Source organism: Hakea prostrata, chromosome 1 (genome assembly GCF_041222555.1).
Source record: "Hakea prostrata isolate BN-2017 chromosome 1, UWA_Hpros_2, whole genome shotgun sequence".
NCBI lineage: Eukaryota > Viridiplantae > Streptophyta > Magnoliopsida > Proteales > Proteaceae > Hakea > Hakea prostrata.
The window spans coordinates 38,532,134-38,548,981 of NC_142600.1; the positions used below are offsets into that span (position 1 = coordinate 38,532,134).

A 16,848-nucleotide genomic window follows, 5' to 3' on the forward strand; every position below is an offset into this window, starting at 1 on the left:
TTGGATTGGAGTGCCATCCCTAAACATGTTCCCCTAGAACGAGGGTTCACGATAGGGCTTCAAAGTAGCCTCTAAAGGGCATTTGGGTTCATTTCCACAAATTAAATCCAATCAGCAAGGTCATTGGCCGATTAATTGCAGTAGCAGCAAATGGCTCCACAACATTGTTTGATCTATAAGTTCCTCGTTAGAAGACCATTTGACTTGATTTTTTGACATTGTTTTCTACATTATATGAGCTTCATTTCATATGAAGAACAAGGGGTCCAATTCCAATGCTAGCATTTCCTAATATGTGTTGGGGTTTGACTGCTCTGCAACCAACCAGGTAATTGGTCGTCTAGTGAACTGGGTCGTCGATCCATATCACACATCACACCAAGGGGGGAGTAAACAAAGTCCAACCAATCCACAGTTACTCTAACCCCCACTAAAAAAATGATAGTGAAGGAGCCGCACAAAAGAGCCACATAACTTGGCAACAATTTTCCAATTTTAGATGCTTATGTCATTCAAATGATGGGTTCATCAAAATTGTTATGTCAAAACAAGAAGTTTTGAATGAAAATGAATTTAATAAAATATAAAAAATTGCCAATACATTTTCCTAGTCAATCATAGAACTTCAATCCTCAATTGATCTCTCCAGCATGATATATGTTTCTATGTTCTAAAACCAAAAATAATTTTTATATATTTAACTTGACCATCCAATGCCTTTATGGATTCATGCAATGCGACTTTTTTATTTTATTATTATTTTTAAAATTTTTTTATTTAATCGTATTTATCTACATAAAATATACAAGATGGACGGCTTGCCCTGACGGGACCAGAACCACGGCTTCTGGCTTCAATAGGTAGTAGTACTCCATAAGTCAACAAGGTGTCTGCCACACGCGTCGTTCTTGCCATTTTTTCTTTTTCTTTTTCTTTTCTTTATCTCTTTCTTCCCTTGCATGTTGATGTAATTCAAACTTTCTTCATTGTGGCAAATTTGTCCTCTTTTTGGAACGTTCTTTCTGGTAATAAGTGTACTTTAAACTTGGAAATACAGTACACACGAAGGGCAAAACTGGAAATAAAATCTCTGACGACAAATACGGCAGTTACCTCAGCTCCGTTTAAAATTCAGCGTTAACGACAACCTTAAAGAGAATAAGAAAAAGATTTTTATTTTTGTTTTCTTTATTTTTCCTTTCCCTTGCATGTGCTTCAAACTTTTTTCTTTCCGGTAATAAGTGTACTTTACACTTAGAAATACAGTAATGCCAGAGGGCAAAAATGGAAATAAAACCTCTGACAACAAATACGGCAGTTACCGCAGCTCCGTTTGAAAACAACGTTAACGACAACCTTAAAGAGAATAAGAAAAAGAAAAAAAGAACACCAAAAACGAACGATAATACACTTCCTGTGCGGCCCAATTAAATCCGTTCGCGGACTTCTCTCCTTCTCTCCTTCTCATTTTACTCAATCTCCACTCACTCGACCTGGTGACAGATAGAGCTGCGGAGGAGAGCTTTTGAGCACTTGAACTTGTTCTCTGTATTTGTTCATCATCTTTTAACTTGCATGTACCATTGTTTCACAAGTACTGTTCGGTATGCCATAATCTCACTCTTGCTTGAGCAGTCTGTTTTACTCTACGTTTCACAATTCAAGTGGGTTGCTTGTAATTAGGGTCCAAGACGCTTTAGGCCCGATGTTAGGCCATTGTTTGAGCTCCTTTTGATTGCTGAGGTATTTCTTCCTAATTCTCAAATAGGTTTGACTATCCACATTTTTTTCTGCTATTTTTGTCTTATTTTTTGTTCCTGCGTAATTATTAGTTTCTTTTTTAATAATTCTTTGTTTTATGCTCAAATTCTCTCTTAAGTTTGCATTTGTTAACAATTTCCTTTATTCCCTTAACCTTGGTGGGTTGGGCAGCTAGGTTGGATTTGGGTTTGCGCAAGAAACGAGGAATCAGTTCTTAGCCTGAGCTTTTGGCTTCCTATTTTGAATTTCTTTTGATCACATAGAAGATATATGCTGGTTCTAATTGCAGCATGGTTCTACGGGCTGCTCTTCCCACTTTACATGCCCAGTACAGTTTAAGATTGCTTGGTAGATAGGGAATAGAAACTACTGTGATGTATTTAAAAATGTTCTGTAAGCATGCAGTGCAATTCTGGGCCCCGACTATTTGAGCATTTGTATTGAAAGATAGCAGTGCCAGTTGCCGGGACTGTTGATAATTTGAAATCTAAACACACTTCTTTCTCAAACCTGAGTTAGTTGGCTAGCACCACTAATTGCTGAGAAGGAATTTGAATTTTCCAGATTAATTGCAACGGAAACTTATTCTTCAAAAAAAATCCAGTCTCATGGAGCTTCTTTATGGAATACTTTTACTGTATTTGACAACTCTCCATGCTATTAATTTTGCAAGGCTACCTAAATTAATCTTCCTCGTTTCCTTGTAAATAGTTAATATGATCACTAATTATTTTTCTTGCTTAGAAGCTCTTGATGAATTTCTTTAATAAGAATCTTCTCGCCAGCAAGAGGTGGGTGTGGTACTCTGCAACATCTTTGCACTTCTGCGCTTTTGAGTTGCTTGGTTCTCAGTTAAAGCTTTTCTCATCCTACCCTTTGCTGTCTTTCTCAATATTTTTGATGGGTGTTAAGATATTTGTAAAGAATGAATTGTAAAAAATGTGAAATTCTTAGTCAAGGAATAGAAAAATGGGAGTAACCATAAACAGACCATAGACAGAAACCTAATAGGTAGGGTCTTGTAAAAGTGGTTTCAAATTCTTAATGGCATCTGAACCGGAACCACAGAATTAAGTTTGTTTGTTTGCAAAAAGATGACTAGTTTGGGCATATCTCTTTATATGAGTGGAGTTGCGGTTATGATGTTTGCATGCGTGAACATGTTGGGGCTTTGTTTTCTTGTTGATAATTTTATATTGGAATCTTCTGTCATTATTATAATTTCATAAGCTGAACAAATCTGACCAAGTATAAACCATACTGTTGCAAGAATGTTCTTGATCTCTTGAAAGAATGAAAGACTGTATATTTGAAACCAGGCAGTCTAAATTAATTTGAATCCCCAAAAAAAAAAGAAAAAAAAAAACACAAGTTTGTTGTTTTCTCCAAGAACCTATGGATGTTGTCTTGTCGAACTGTGTGTGCATAAATTATGTGATTTTCCATTGTCTAACTTCCATGTGGAATACAGCTAGCCAGGAACCATTTTAAGCATATCATGGGTTCAAAAATGAACTCAGGAGGCAGGAGAACTCAAAGCATAAAGCATATGCTCATTGTTATAAGTCTATGTGGCTTCTTTTATCTGCTGGCAACATGGCAGAAAAGTGGTTCTGGTAAGGGTGATACAATAGCATTGGAGATTATTAAGCAGACAGATTGTGGCATCCTGAAAGGTTTGAGTTTTGAGACCCACCAAAATGGTGGTGGGACTTCAGACTCTTCTGAGGCTAATGTCAAGCTATTCAAGCCCTGTCCCATCCAGTACACTGATCATACTCCATGTCAGGATGAAAAGCGTGCAATTACCTTTCCACGGGAGAATATGATCTATAGAGAAAGACATTGTCCATCAGAAGATGAAAAACTGCATTGTCTTATCCCAGCACCTCAAGGATACGTGACTCCGTTTCCCTGGCCAAAGAGCCGTGATTACGTAGCCTATGCAAATGTTCCTTACAAGAGTCTAACAATCGAGAAGGCTGTTCAAAGCTGCATACACCTCCAGGGTAATGTGTTCAAGTTTCCTGGTGGAGGAACGATATTTCCCGAAGGTCCAGATGCTTACATAGATGAGCTTGCATCAGTGATCCCTATTGCGGATGGCACAGTCAGAACTGCACTTGATATGGGCTGTGGAGTAAGTTAGTCTTTGAACTTTTACCATAAGAATTGAAGGCTTTTACTGTTGTTGTATAGAGTACTGGTCATTTTCTCATTGGATAGTTAGCATTATTGTTCGACTTGATAATTTGAACTTGCTTACTAAAATCTTTTTGCCGCATTTATGTATTTTCATAGTCTTGCAATGGTGCAGGCATTTAAGTACCATTGTCTCAAGGATCAGTCCTGCAGAGTTGCTCAGATTGGTTTAGGCAAGCTTCTGGATTGAGATGGAATGCCATATCCAGTGACATAATCAGACAGATTTTTGTCAGTCCACGTGGAGAAGCATATAAACATACCAACCTATTTTGTAGGTTCTGATCTGGACTGGACTGATCCTTGGCATTATTGGTCTTACATTGGCAGTAAACCTTGCTTTGGAGATGTGGAGAAAAGATTCAACATATTGACACTTCGATCTCTTTATTGTTTCACAGCTAGCATTGAGATTTGTAGGAAAGGCTTAATGATACACCTCATCATTTTTTTTAAACATTTGACATTACTTGTGTAAGGGGATGGGTGTTTGCATAATTGTCAGTGGACTATAGTTGTAGCCTGAGATCAAGATATGGAAACAGCCTTTAAGCAAAAATTGCTGAGGTAAGGTTGCGTAGGAAAGTTGCCTCCATGGACTCTACTTATGAGGAAGCCTTCGGCACCGGTTTTTCCCATTTGACATTTACTCATTTACTGGTACTGTTTGTCTAAATTTGTAATTTGAACTGTGGTGAACATTAGGGCTAGGATCTGTAGAGGCCGTACCAAGAAATTGTCAACTCCATTGGATGGCCCTACTATCAAATGTATAGAAAAGTTAGCAGCTTAGTAAATGCAGTCTGGAAGAAGTTATTTTTGGCAACAGAGCATGATTGGGGAACTTGCCAGATGGAGAAATCTTGAGATTTCACCAAGATCTCCTGAGATACCTCTTGTTTTACATTTAGGAAGACGAGATGATGTGCAAGGCAAGATGATGTGCTTATAGCACACAACTACACAAGATCCAAGTCTCAACTCTCGAGTTGTAACTTGAGTGATTTGGATTATCATTTAAACTCCATAATTTGAACTATAAACATGTATAATGTATTAGATTCATGTGCATGTTAAACTTTGAGCATTAATATACGAGTATATGATGTACACAATAGACCATTTTGAGGCTTCACTTCTGTATGGTGGTTTCCCAATTGGGGTCCAAAGTTGAACTCACATTACACTATTGTTTTCATAAATTTGAGGTCACTAGTGTGTTCAGAAGGGCTGAACAAGTTTTAGCCCCAAATGACCCCCAACACCCTTTGAGTTGGAGCCTCAACTTACGGAAAACAATTCCACCAACTCAGCAAAATCTCACCAGGATCTGAAGCCAACTCTCTTTTTTGAGTTGGCTGATGGGCCTCAAGATCGAGATCTTGAACCATGCAACAGTAGTTGAGTTTTGACTTGGTATAACTTCTGAGATCCATATAAGGCGGGCCTTGAATGTATGTCCAACATGTGGCAGTAATGGTCCAGATTATATAAACATTCTTCTTCTTCTTCTTCTTCTTTTATTATTTATTATTATTTTTTCTAAATGTAGGTGCTTCTGGCAATATTAGTTGTTGACTTTAGATATACTGAAAAAAATTTGTTGATTTTTGGTTCAGACTCAATAATCTGCTCAATCCCAGTTGATGACCTCATCATTGGTTGTTCCTTGACTGACTAATTCAAGCATGGTATAGGTTGCAAGCTGGGCTGCATATCTGTGGGAGAGAAATGTAATTACGATGTCATTTGCACCGCGAAACAGTCATGATGCACGAGTGCAGTTTGCATTGGAGCGAGGTGTACCTGCTGTTATTGGTGTCCTTGGAACCATACAACTTCCATACCCATCAAGATCCTTTGATATGGCTCATTGTGCTCAGTGTTCGATACCATGGGCATCAAATGGTAAATGTCATTTTGTGCCCCACTCCTGGGATTTGAAAGCCTTAAACATGCTATTTTCATTGCAAATACTTAGGAGTTAGGAATATAATTGTAGCTGCTGCACGATTTCCTTCTCTTTTATTTATTTATTCTTCATGTCATCTTATAGATATAAAGCAGTATCTTTTAAGTTTTATTTCACTTAATTTTTTTTTTCTTTTTCTAGATCTGTCAAATATTTGATGTATTGAGCTTATGTCTACGTGGCAAGTTGTAGAGTACATGTTACAATATAGTTAGTCATGAAGGGTACAAGTTCCAATCGTAATATATCATGAAGACTACAAGTTTTAATCATATCTTAGGGTAACATAGATGCAATCTTATTGACAAATACAACATTTTACAATATTACAGAACTTCCCCTCAAGTCCATACATAAATCTCAACCATGCCAAACTAGCTAACAATGGAAACAAAATTCTTGGTACTTTCGTAAATACATCAGCTGACTGACTATCAGTAGGAACATATGAAATGAAAATGAGACCCCGTCCAAGCTTTTTGATAAAATGACAATCAATCTCCAGATGTTTGGTTCTTTTATGCTTAACCAGATTGTGGACTTGCTATCAGAATATAAGCCTTCAGATACTTCCACATTAACACAATGTTCATGGAGGAACCCCCTTAGACGTGATAAATGACAAATTCCATGGGCCATAAGCTGGAATTTTGCTTTGATACTTGACCTTGCTACAAGTTTTTGCTTCCTCGCTTCATCATGTGATAAGGTTGTCACATAGATCTTCAATCATTTGGAATACCAGCCCAATTGGCATCTGTGTGGGATTTGATGTGAAGGTAGTTTTGACTAGACATTAGAATATCTTCAACTATCTGAATATTCAATCATAACATCCAAATGCGAGGAAGGGGATCATGAATATATTGACTAACCGAACTAATTGCCAAGGCCATCCTATCTAGTATGGGATCAATAAGTATGTCTCCAAACCCAAACTAAGTGTTTTTGGGTTACTTTATTAACAAGTTCACCATTTTAATTTTTTAGATGAGAATTCGGCTCAAGTTAACTATTAGCAGGTTTACTCCTGAGGATACCTCTTTGTTAACAGGTCAAGTGTCGGTTATCTTTCTATTCTATAAATAGATGGGAGATAGATCCTTACTTGGATTCGCTTTGCCCAAATTAGAAAGATTTGCAGAGGAAGAAAACTTGAATCCAGGTCCTCGTTCCTCCACGAAACTCGTCATCAACAAATCCTCCACAATCTTAAGGAATGGGAAGAAAGTCCACAACCCAAATGCCATTGTGGATGAATGAAAATCGAGATCAAACCAGGGAGAGAAAAACCTTTTGCGGAGCTTTCAGAGCAGTTTTCAAAACTGAATACCATAACTCAATTGTGCATGGAGTGATGTGGCGGTTACCAAAGTATATCCCTATATTTTGTAACCGCCCAATAAGTGATCTTCCACTTTTCCCTTGGGCTGCGTTTGTTTGCAAAGGTGGGGTGGGAAAAAATAACATGTAGGCCCCATGTGTAGTGGGGTGAGGGAGAAGAGAAGGAAATGAAAAGGTTTTGTAGAAAAGTGATAGTGGTGGGTCCTATTTTTTACTTTTCCAAACTTTTCCCCAAAGTCCCACCAAATTTGTGGGGTTTTGAAAAGCTTTGGGGTGGGAAAGTTGGGTTGCCACCTCACCAGACAAGTTTCCTTGAATCTCACTTTCCCACCCCAAGCAACCAAACAATATACACTTTTAGGAAAAGTAGAAAAAGTTTGTTTTTTTCAAGAATTTTCCCACCCTTTTTTCCCACCCCACCTTTATTCCAGCAAACAAATGCAGCCTTGGGCATATTAATAAATGCCAACATCTCCCACTTGCACAAGGAAAAGTATCAATCTCTCTGTCATAGTGTATCCTAGACACATTTATATCCCAGATATACACATTTAGATCTCTCCACTATATATCCCAGATACATAGACCACTTTTCCACTTGTGTCCCAGACACCAACATCTACAAGTCATATTGGTAAATGGGTCATGCGACCGGTGATATTCCTGCACTCGTGAGCCCCAAACCAGAACCCTTGCCAGAAGGCCAAAATGATAGCATCACTCAAAGAAACACATCAAGTAAGCATTAGTATACCACAGTTTTCCTAGGTTTATTCAAACTCACTAGACAAAAGGTATCTCGATCCCTCTGAGAGATCACCTTCTTGTTCTTAAAATGTTCGTTACTGTAATTGTTGAAAACATGGACTGAGGTTTCCTAATTAGAATAGGATTATGTTTCCTCATAAGTCTAGAGTTTTATTTCTATATTTCCTTTTCCTACATAGTATATGACTTAACTAGGTTGTAACTATAAATACCCTATTGGGGTCTTGTGAATAATATACTTTTAGAGAAGCAATTCCTCACATTACAACATAGTATTAGAGCAAGGTTTTGTTTTCATCCTACAGAGGTGCTGTAGAATTTTTTTTTGAAATCGCTATTCACGTGTCTGTTTTCTTTTCGGGTATCCTGGAACTATATATTGGGTGATTAACTGCATGTCTAGGAAAATTTTGTCTAAGGAGTCTGGTATTTAAGTGGACCGGTTGTGTCCCTCCAATCTTTCCTGAAAATTTCCTGGTGTACTTTGATTCAATAATATACCAATTGGAGGTAACCTGAGGAGATACTTTTCACGTGAATTAGTGGGAGTAATTTTGAAAATATTTCAGGGACTTTTTCGTAATTTTAAAAAAGTCCAGGGATTTTTTTTTGCAATTTGCTACAATTTTAGGGGACTTTTTCGTAAATTTTGAAAAAGTTCAGGGACTTTTTTAATTTCTCCTTGCAATTATGGCTGATCCCATATCTCCTTTATCTGGTACATCTGAAGAGTCTCCCATGTCTTCCATTCATAAGGATCGTGAGTTTTCTCCGCTTTAGATAACCACTGTGAAACTTAATTGGACAAATTATCTTAGATGGTCTCGTTCAGTTTCCTTAGCTGTTGGTGCTCGTGGTCTTACTGGCCATCTTGATGTGACTTCTACAAAACCTTCCACACCTGGTCTGTAACTTTCCAAGTGGTATACAGATGAATGCTTGGTCATGGGTTTACTCATCAACTCCATTGAATCTAGCATAGCAGAGAGTTATCTCCTCCTTCCTGATGCGGCAACTATTTGGAAAGTTACTAAAGATACATACTCCGGAGTTGGCAATGATGCACAGTGCTTTGAAATTAGACGGAAAATCAATCAGTTAGAGCAGAAGGACCTTCCTCTTTCTCAGTACTATAGCACTCTTCGGGGATATTACCAGACTTTAGATTTCTATGGGAAGTTTACACCAAAGAATGCTGAAGATGCTATTTCCTATCAACAATGGGAAGATAAACAGAGAATTTATGATTTTTTGGCAGGATGGAATATAGAATTTGATCAAATTCGCGCACAGATCCTTTCGAGAGAGATTTTCCCTTCTCTGGCTTAAGCCTATGCTATGGTAGATATCGAGGACAGTCGAAGGACAGCTATGGTACACACTCAAACATTTGATAGATTTGCATTGGTGGCTGGTTATGGCAATAATAAATCTAGTTCTGGTAATTTTCGCCCTCTAGTAAAGTGCGAGTATTGTGGAAAAGAGCGTCATACAAAGGACAAGTGTTGGAAGTTGCATGGACGTCCAACAAATTCCCGTGGAGGAGGTAGAAATGGAATCAAGGGCAACAATCAAACATCTGCAAATCAAGCCTGTTCTGACACCTTGAGTACTCCAACACCTCTTTCCTTAGATGAGCTCCAACACCTTCGCCAATTGATGTCCGGACTTGACTCATCTTCTCCAGTACAGACTTCCAAGACGAGAATAGCCTTTGTCATTGATCCCTCTGTTGATCCACAAATCCCCAAAGGTATTTTTGGTTGTCATAGTGTCTGATAGGTCCCTAGTATCACGAGTCTACATTCAACAGCGAAAGCAAATCCCTAAATTCTAGGGAAGGAAATGATTGGCAGATTTGAAGAGTCCTATTGTATTCAGGTTACTTTTTAGGATTAGATTGAAGAGTCATATTACATTCAAGTTACTTCTGAAGAGTCCTATTCGAATTCAGGTTACTTTTGAAGAGTCCTATTCGAATTGGGATGATTCTGTTAATTAATACTGTAGGAACGTAATTGCTATAAATATGGGGAAGGAAGAATAGAAGAGACATGTTTTGAGCATTGAGAAAGTTTATGTGAGAGCTATTGCTCTTGGGTAGCCGTAGGAATCACCTACTGTTGGTAGAATGTATTGTTTCTTATTCAACTTTTATTCAAAGTTCCTTTTTTCTTCTTGAGTTATTCCACCTTGTTAAGTAGCCCCATTCAGGTACCTAACAAATTGGTATCAGAGCTGTAACAATCCAGGGAGGTGATGGCACTACCTTTGTTTTCTGGTGAAGGAGGAGTTCAGAGATGGATTTTAGAGGTTCTTCTCTTTTGCTGGGAGAACCAGATCGAGAAAGAGCAGTGGTTGGGGGTGGCGATCCAACATCTAGAAGGAGAGGCACTTGACTGGATCTATCACAAGAATTGGACGGCATTTTCTTGGATGGGATTCAAAGAAGCCCTGAGGTGTGAGTTTAGCGACAGGAGACAACCAACATCAAATTTGGAGATAGACAACAACCAGGTTGAGAAGTATCGAATGAAGGATGAAGTACTGCCGGCTACGGAAGTCACGCATCACCAAACGTGGAACAAAAAGATGAAGATAGGATTGAGTGAAGATAGCTACCGGACCAGAGTGGAGGAGCAATATTCTGCTATAAAATCGAGATGCAGTGAAGTGAAGAAGCATAGAAAGACGCCAGGTACAATCGACGGCAAGTTGCAGGCGGCTAAAAATTCTATTCGCAGGAAAGGAAGAAGACGATGGAGTATTAGGGTTTTTGGGGTTCGTTCGGTTCACCTCAAACCGGTTTGTGGGTTTGGTCCAATCCCTATGAGCCAAAGATTGTGTTATTTGGGCCTCAATCAGTTATGTTTCCTCTCAAACTTAAGGCCCAAACAAACCCGACACAAAGACTGGGCCGCTAGACCCCCAAAGAAACCCCCTTGGGTCAAGCCCACTCCATTAAACCCCAGCAGAAGAGATTTTCAGATTTTCACCTTGAGGACAAGGTGAAACTGTTGGAGGGGAGTATTGATAGGTCCCTAGTATCACGAGTCTACATTCAACAGCGAAAGCAAATCCCTAAATTCTAGGGAAGGAAATGATTGGCAGATTTGAAGAGTCCTATTGTATTCAGGTTACTTTTTAGGATTAGATTGAAGAGTCATATTACATTCAAGTTACTTCTGAAGAGTCCTATTCGAATTCAGGTTACTTTTGAAGAGTCCTATTCGAATTGGGATGATTCTGTTAATTAATACTGTAGGAACGTAATTGCTATAAATATGGGGAAGGAAGAATAGAAGAGACATGTTTTGAGCATTGAGAAAGTTTATGTGAGAGCTATTGCTCTTGGGTAGCCGTAGGAATCACCTACTGCTAGTAGAATGTATTGTTTCTTATTCAACTTTTATTCAAAGTTCCTTTTTTCTTCTTGAGTTATTCCACCTTGTTAAGTAGCCCCATTCAGGTACCTAACAGTGTCAATTTAACTTATCCCTCCTGGGTAATCGACTCTGGGGCAATCGACCATATGATAGGCTCATCTACTTTGTTTCATACTTATTCATCTATCCCTATTGCTTAGGATGTTCGAATGGCTGATGTGTCTCTCTCCCTTATCTCTGGGAAATGATCTATTATCTGTTCGCCTTCTCTTACCTTATCTAATGTCATGCATGTTCCTAAGTTTTCGGCTAATCTTTTATCTATTAGTAGCCTTACTTGTGATATGAATTGCAAAATAACTTTCTTTCCTTCTCATTGTGTGTTTCAGGACCTGGAAACAGGGCTTACGATTGGCAGTGGTAGACAGAAAGGGGGGCTCTACTTAATGGATGTGTTCCCATCAGCTCTTTCTACGGTCTCTAGTTCCACCTCCCTTGCACTTTTTTTCGTTATTACAGTGGCATAGTCGTCTTGGCCACGTTCCTTTACCTATTTTGTCCAAATTATTTCCTGATCTGATTAAAAGGTGCAATTTAAATGATTTTTATTGTGAGGCATGTATTTTGGCCAAACAAACCAGGCATGTTTACCTTATTTCAGATAATCGTAGTAAAATTCCTTTTTCAGTCATTCACTTTGATGTGTGGGGTCCTTCTCGGACCGTGTCTGTATCTGGTCATAGATGGTTCGTTACCTTTATCGACTGTTGTACTAGGACCACATGGGTTTACTTCACCAAAAAAGTGTCGTTTTCTCATGCTTTCAAAATTTCATAATATGATTAGGACTCAGTTTGGGGCGACAGTCAAAATCTTTCGTACGGATAACGGAACTGAGTACTTGGGTGGTGCATTCCCTTCCTACTTAGCAAACCATAGCATCATACACCAAACTAGTTGCGTAAACACTCCACCTCAAAATGGGGTTGCCGAATGCAAGAATAGACATTTACTTGAGGTAGCACGTTCCCTGATGTTTTCTATGCATGTGCCTCTTCGGTTTTGGGGTGAAGCCGTTTTTACTGCGGCATATCTAATTAACCGAATGCCTTCTCAAGTCTTAGACCAACATTGTCCCCTTGAGGTTTTTTTAGGTACAACAGTCTTTACAGTCTCACCTTAGTTCTCGTCTTTTTTTCATCTCTATGGATGTTGTGTTCCAGGAACAAATTCATTTTTTTTCCCCTACACCTCTTCAAGGGGAGAGTTTTAGTGAAGATGTTCCAATGTTGATTCCTCCTTTCGATATTTCTCTTGAGATTCCTACAGATGATCCTCTTTTGGAAGATGGAATGACCGGACGGAAACAGTTGGTGGATGATATACAGAGGGAGACTAGACCTCTAAAGACCTATAAAAAAAAGCAACAAGTGACCCCTTCTGAACCAAGCGAGTCAAAAGCTTTGGTTCCTGGTCCTGAACAATCCGTTCCTCTAGGTGAGTCTGTCTTTGACCCTTTTTCTAATCCTACTTTAGACTTACCAATTGCATTAAGAAAGCAGCCTCGAACTTGCACCAAACATTCTATTTCCAATTATGTTTCATATCAGTCTCTATCTCCAGAATTTCAAAGTTTTATTTCCTCTTTCTCCTGTACTTCTATTCCGAACACTTGGCAGGAGGCATTATCTCACTTAAATTGGAAAGAAGCTATGGATGAGGAAATGCAAGCTCTGGAAAAAGAAAAAAACAAAACGTGGGACTTGGTGACTTTGCCAATAGGAAAGCAGACTGTTGGGTGCAAATGGGTGTTTGTGATCAAGTACAAGGTAGATGGGACTGTTGAAAGGTACAAGGCAAGATTGGAGCCCAAAGGTTTCACTCAGACTTATGGCGTTGACTACCAGGAGACATTTGCCCCTGTTGCTAAGATGAACACAGTTCGTACTATTATTTCATGTGCAATTAATAAATGGTGGAGTTTACAACAGTTAGATTTGAAGAATGCATTTTTGCATGGAGAACTCCAAGAAGAGGTATATATGGATATACCACCCGGGTATTCTACTACAGAGGCTTATAGAAAAGTGTGCAAGTTAAAGAGGGCTTTACATGGGCTGAAGCAATCTCCAAGAGCGTGGTTTGGAAGGTTCCATAAGGCAATGATATCTAATGGCTATAAGCAGAGCAATGCAGACCATACTTTGTTTATTAAAAGAGATGGTTGCCACAATACTATACTTTTGGTATATGTGGATGATATTGTGATCATAGGCAGTACTAAGGATGAGATTTCAGCATTGAAGACTTTTTTGAGAACTGAATTTGAGATCAAAGATATGGGAAAACTAAGATATTTCCTAGGTTTAGAGTTGGCATATTCTACTAGTGGTGTATCTCTATCCCAGAGGAAGTATACATTGGATCTTCTTGAGGAAACTGGAATGCTAGGATGTAAGCCTGCTAAGACTCTTATTGAGCCTAACCTACACTTGAAGGCAAAGGAAGGAGAACCAGTTGACAAGATAAGGTATAAAAAATTAGTGGGAAAGTTGATCTATCTATCTCACACTAGACCTGACATCACATTTGCAGTTAGTCTTGTTAGCCAGTATATGCATGATCCCTATTCCTTAAATTTGGATGTAGTATATCGGATCTTGAGATACTTGAAGACTACTCTAGGAAAAGGAATTTTAATTTCATCTCATGGACATTTGAAGATTGAGGCATATACAGATGCAAATTGGGAAGGATGTCCAGATGATAGGAGGTCTACCTCTGGGTATTGTGTATATGTGGGAGGTAACCTTGTGACTTGGAGAAGCAAGAAACAGGCTGTAGTTGTGCGCTCCAGTGCCGAGGCCGAGTTTAGGGCGATTGCTCAAGGCATTTGTGAGGTACTATGGCTTAAAGGGCTGCTTCAAGAGGTTGGGACAGATTTGGAAGTTCCTATACAGTTATTAAGTCAGCAATTAGCATAGATCATAACCCAGTACAGCATGATAGGACTAAGCATGTGGAGATTGACAGACATTTCATCAAAGAGAAGCTAGAGGTTGGGCTGATCCATATCACCTTTGTTACTTCAAATGAGCAACGGGATGATGTGTTCACAAAGAGCTTGAGCACGAAGATATTCAATTACATTATGAGCAAGTTAGGCATGATAAATATCTATGCTCAAACTTGAGGGGGAGTGTTGAAAACATGGACTGAGGTTTCCTAATTAGAATAGGATTATGTTTCCTCATAAGTCTAGAGTTTTATTTCTATATTTTGTTTTCCTACTTAGTATAGGACTTAACTAGGTTGTAACTATAAATACCCTACTGGGGTCTTGTGAATAATATACTTTTAGAGGAGCAATTCCTCACATTACAACAGTAACTAATACAATTGGCGCCAACAAACACTCTTAAGGTGTAGTTGAATCAAACCTTTCCTTTCGCCCCAGACCATCACTACACTTGGGATTGACTCCTTTCCCAGTAATGCCTCTTTAGGTCAAATCAATCATGACCATAGGTAACACCCAAAGTAGCCACTTCAACCCCTCGTTTCATGATGTTGTCAAAAGTCACTAAGGACACTAATAGACCATAAAGTCCAGGACTCACACAATGAAAGGAGTAGAGATCCATCCACTCATTTCCAATGATCGCTAAGCACACAGTATGTTATACGTGCTATGGTGGAGCATTCTATTTACAATAAGACGTATGTCTCTCCCAACACCATGTAGGTCATAGTCTAGTCGCACCTCTTGCGCTTAACCACCTGAGTTTCTTTATTGTTGCTACCCTAGTGCCACATAAAGTACTTGCACTTGGCTATTGTAGGCAACATGAATGGTGGGAACATTCATGTCGATTCTTTTCACAATAGAGAAACTCATCTTGATTCCACAATCAAGGTGACAACATGATTATGAATCGATTTACATAAGGTCATTCACAATCCGTCTCATCTCTGTTTACTTCCAAAGCGCCAGAAGTGAATGCTCGTGTGAGTGGGCCATTCTCATGCCTATTGACATATCACGTTTTATGCTAGAAGAACACAATCACACAGAAAGTGAAAAGAGAAATGCTGGAATGAACTCATATTACTTAATAATAAGAAAGTTTCAGTACATAAATAAGTCACAATCTACCCAAGCCCAAGGATTTTACATGAGAAATAAAAACATCTTTGGCTATAGGTTTGGTAAGAGGGTCAGCTACCATCTAACTAGTAGATATGCGCTTAAGTACAACTTTCTTCCTTGCTACAGTGTCTCTAACAAAATGATATCTCACTTGTATATGTTTGGCCTTCCCATGATACTTGGGGTCCTTAACATAACTAAGAGCTGTCGTACTATCATAGAAGACAAGTGTAGGCTCTTTGGATGTCAGCACAAATCTAGTATGTCGTAGGAACCTTCTTAACCAAACAGCCTTTTGTACCGCAGCTGAGCATGCCACATACTTTGCTTCCATGGTTGAGAGTGCTGTACAAGTCTACTTCTTGCTACACCACGAAATGGCCTCGCCATTCAGCAAGAAAGCATATCCAAGGGTTGATTTGCGCTCATAAATGTCTTCAGCCTGTCAATATCGCTATAGCCAACCAATCGCAAATCCGATCTTTGGTAACACAACATGCAATTACTCGTTCCTCTGAGATATCTCAATATCCTCTTGACTACTTTTCAGTTCTTTATGCCTGAGTATGATTGGTACCAACTAACCAAACCCACTGCATAACAAATATTCGGCCTAGTACACATCATAGCATATATAAGGCTACCCACAACACTAGAATATGAAACTCTTTCCATTTTGGTTTTCTCCTCTGGAGTCTTTGGACCCATGTTAAGGCTCAAATGCAAACCCTTCTCCACTAGAGTATCTATTGGTTTGTTGTTGTGCATTTGGTATCTCTTTAAGACATTGTCAATATAGGTCCCTTGAGATAAACCCAGTAATCTCTTTTGCCTGTTTCTAACAATCTTGACACAAAGCACATAGCTTGCTTCACCCATGTCCTTCATATCAAATATGAAGGACAACCATTTCTTAATGGTTTCCAATAGCTCCTTGCTATTGCTAGTCATGAGTATGTCATCTACATACAGTGTCATAATGACATAATTACCATCGGATCTCTTGGTGTAAACCCAATGGTCTTCCTCAAGCATGAAAAAATCATTTTCCATCATAGCTTGGTGGAAGCGCACATTCCACTGTTTAGATGCTTGTTTTAAGCTATATATGGACTTCTTGAGCTTGCACACTTTGTGCTCTAGTCCCTTAGTTTCAAAACCTTGAGGTTAATTCATATAGATCTCTTCCTCAAATTCTCCATTAAGAAAATCAGTCTTTACATCCATCTGGTAAAGCTCCAAGTCCATCTGAGCAACAATGGCTA

The 16,848-nt window shown here is 38.9% G+C and overlaps 1 protein-coding gene across 2 annotated transcripts in view; it reads left to right on the forward strand.

Annotated features, from left to right (window-relative positions):
* The first annotated feature begins 1,388 nt into the window (after nt 1-1,388).
* LOC149028920 (putative methyltransferase PMT2) overlaps nt 1,389-16,848 on the forward strand; it is a 48,300-nt gene continuing 32,840 nt past the window's right edge. The window contains exons 1-4 of one of the 2 annotated variants that reach the window (XM_089139401.1): nt 1,389-1,604; nt 1,684-1,743; nt 3,233-3,901; nt 5,661-5,871. In XM_089139401.1, the coding sequence (XP_088995527.1) occupies nt 3,260-3,901; nt 5,661-5,871 (853 nt within the window). In that variant the 5' untranslated portion in view covers nt 1,389-1,604; nt 1,684-1,743; nt 3,233-3,259. The remainder of the gene's footprint in view (nt 1,605-1,683; nt 1,744-3,232; nt 3,902-5,660; nt 5,872-16,848) is intronic. The other variant, XM_089139408.1, reaches the window with a different exon arrangement.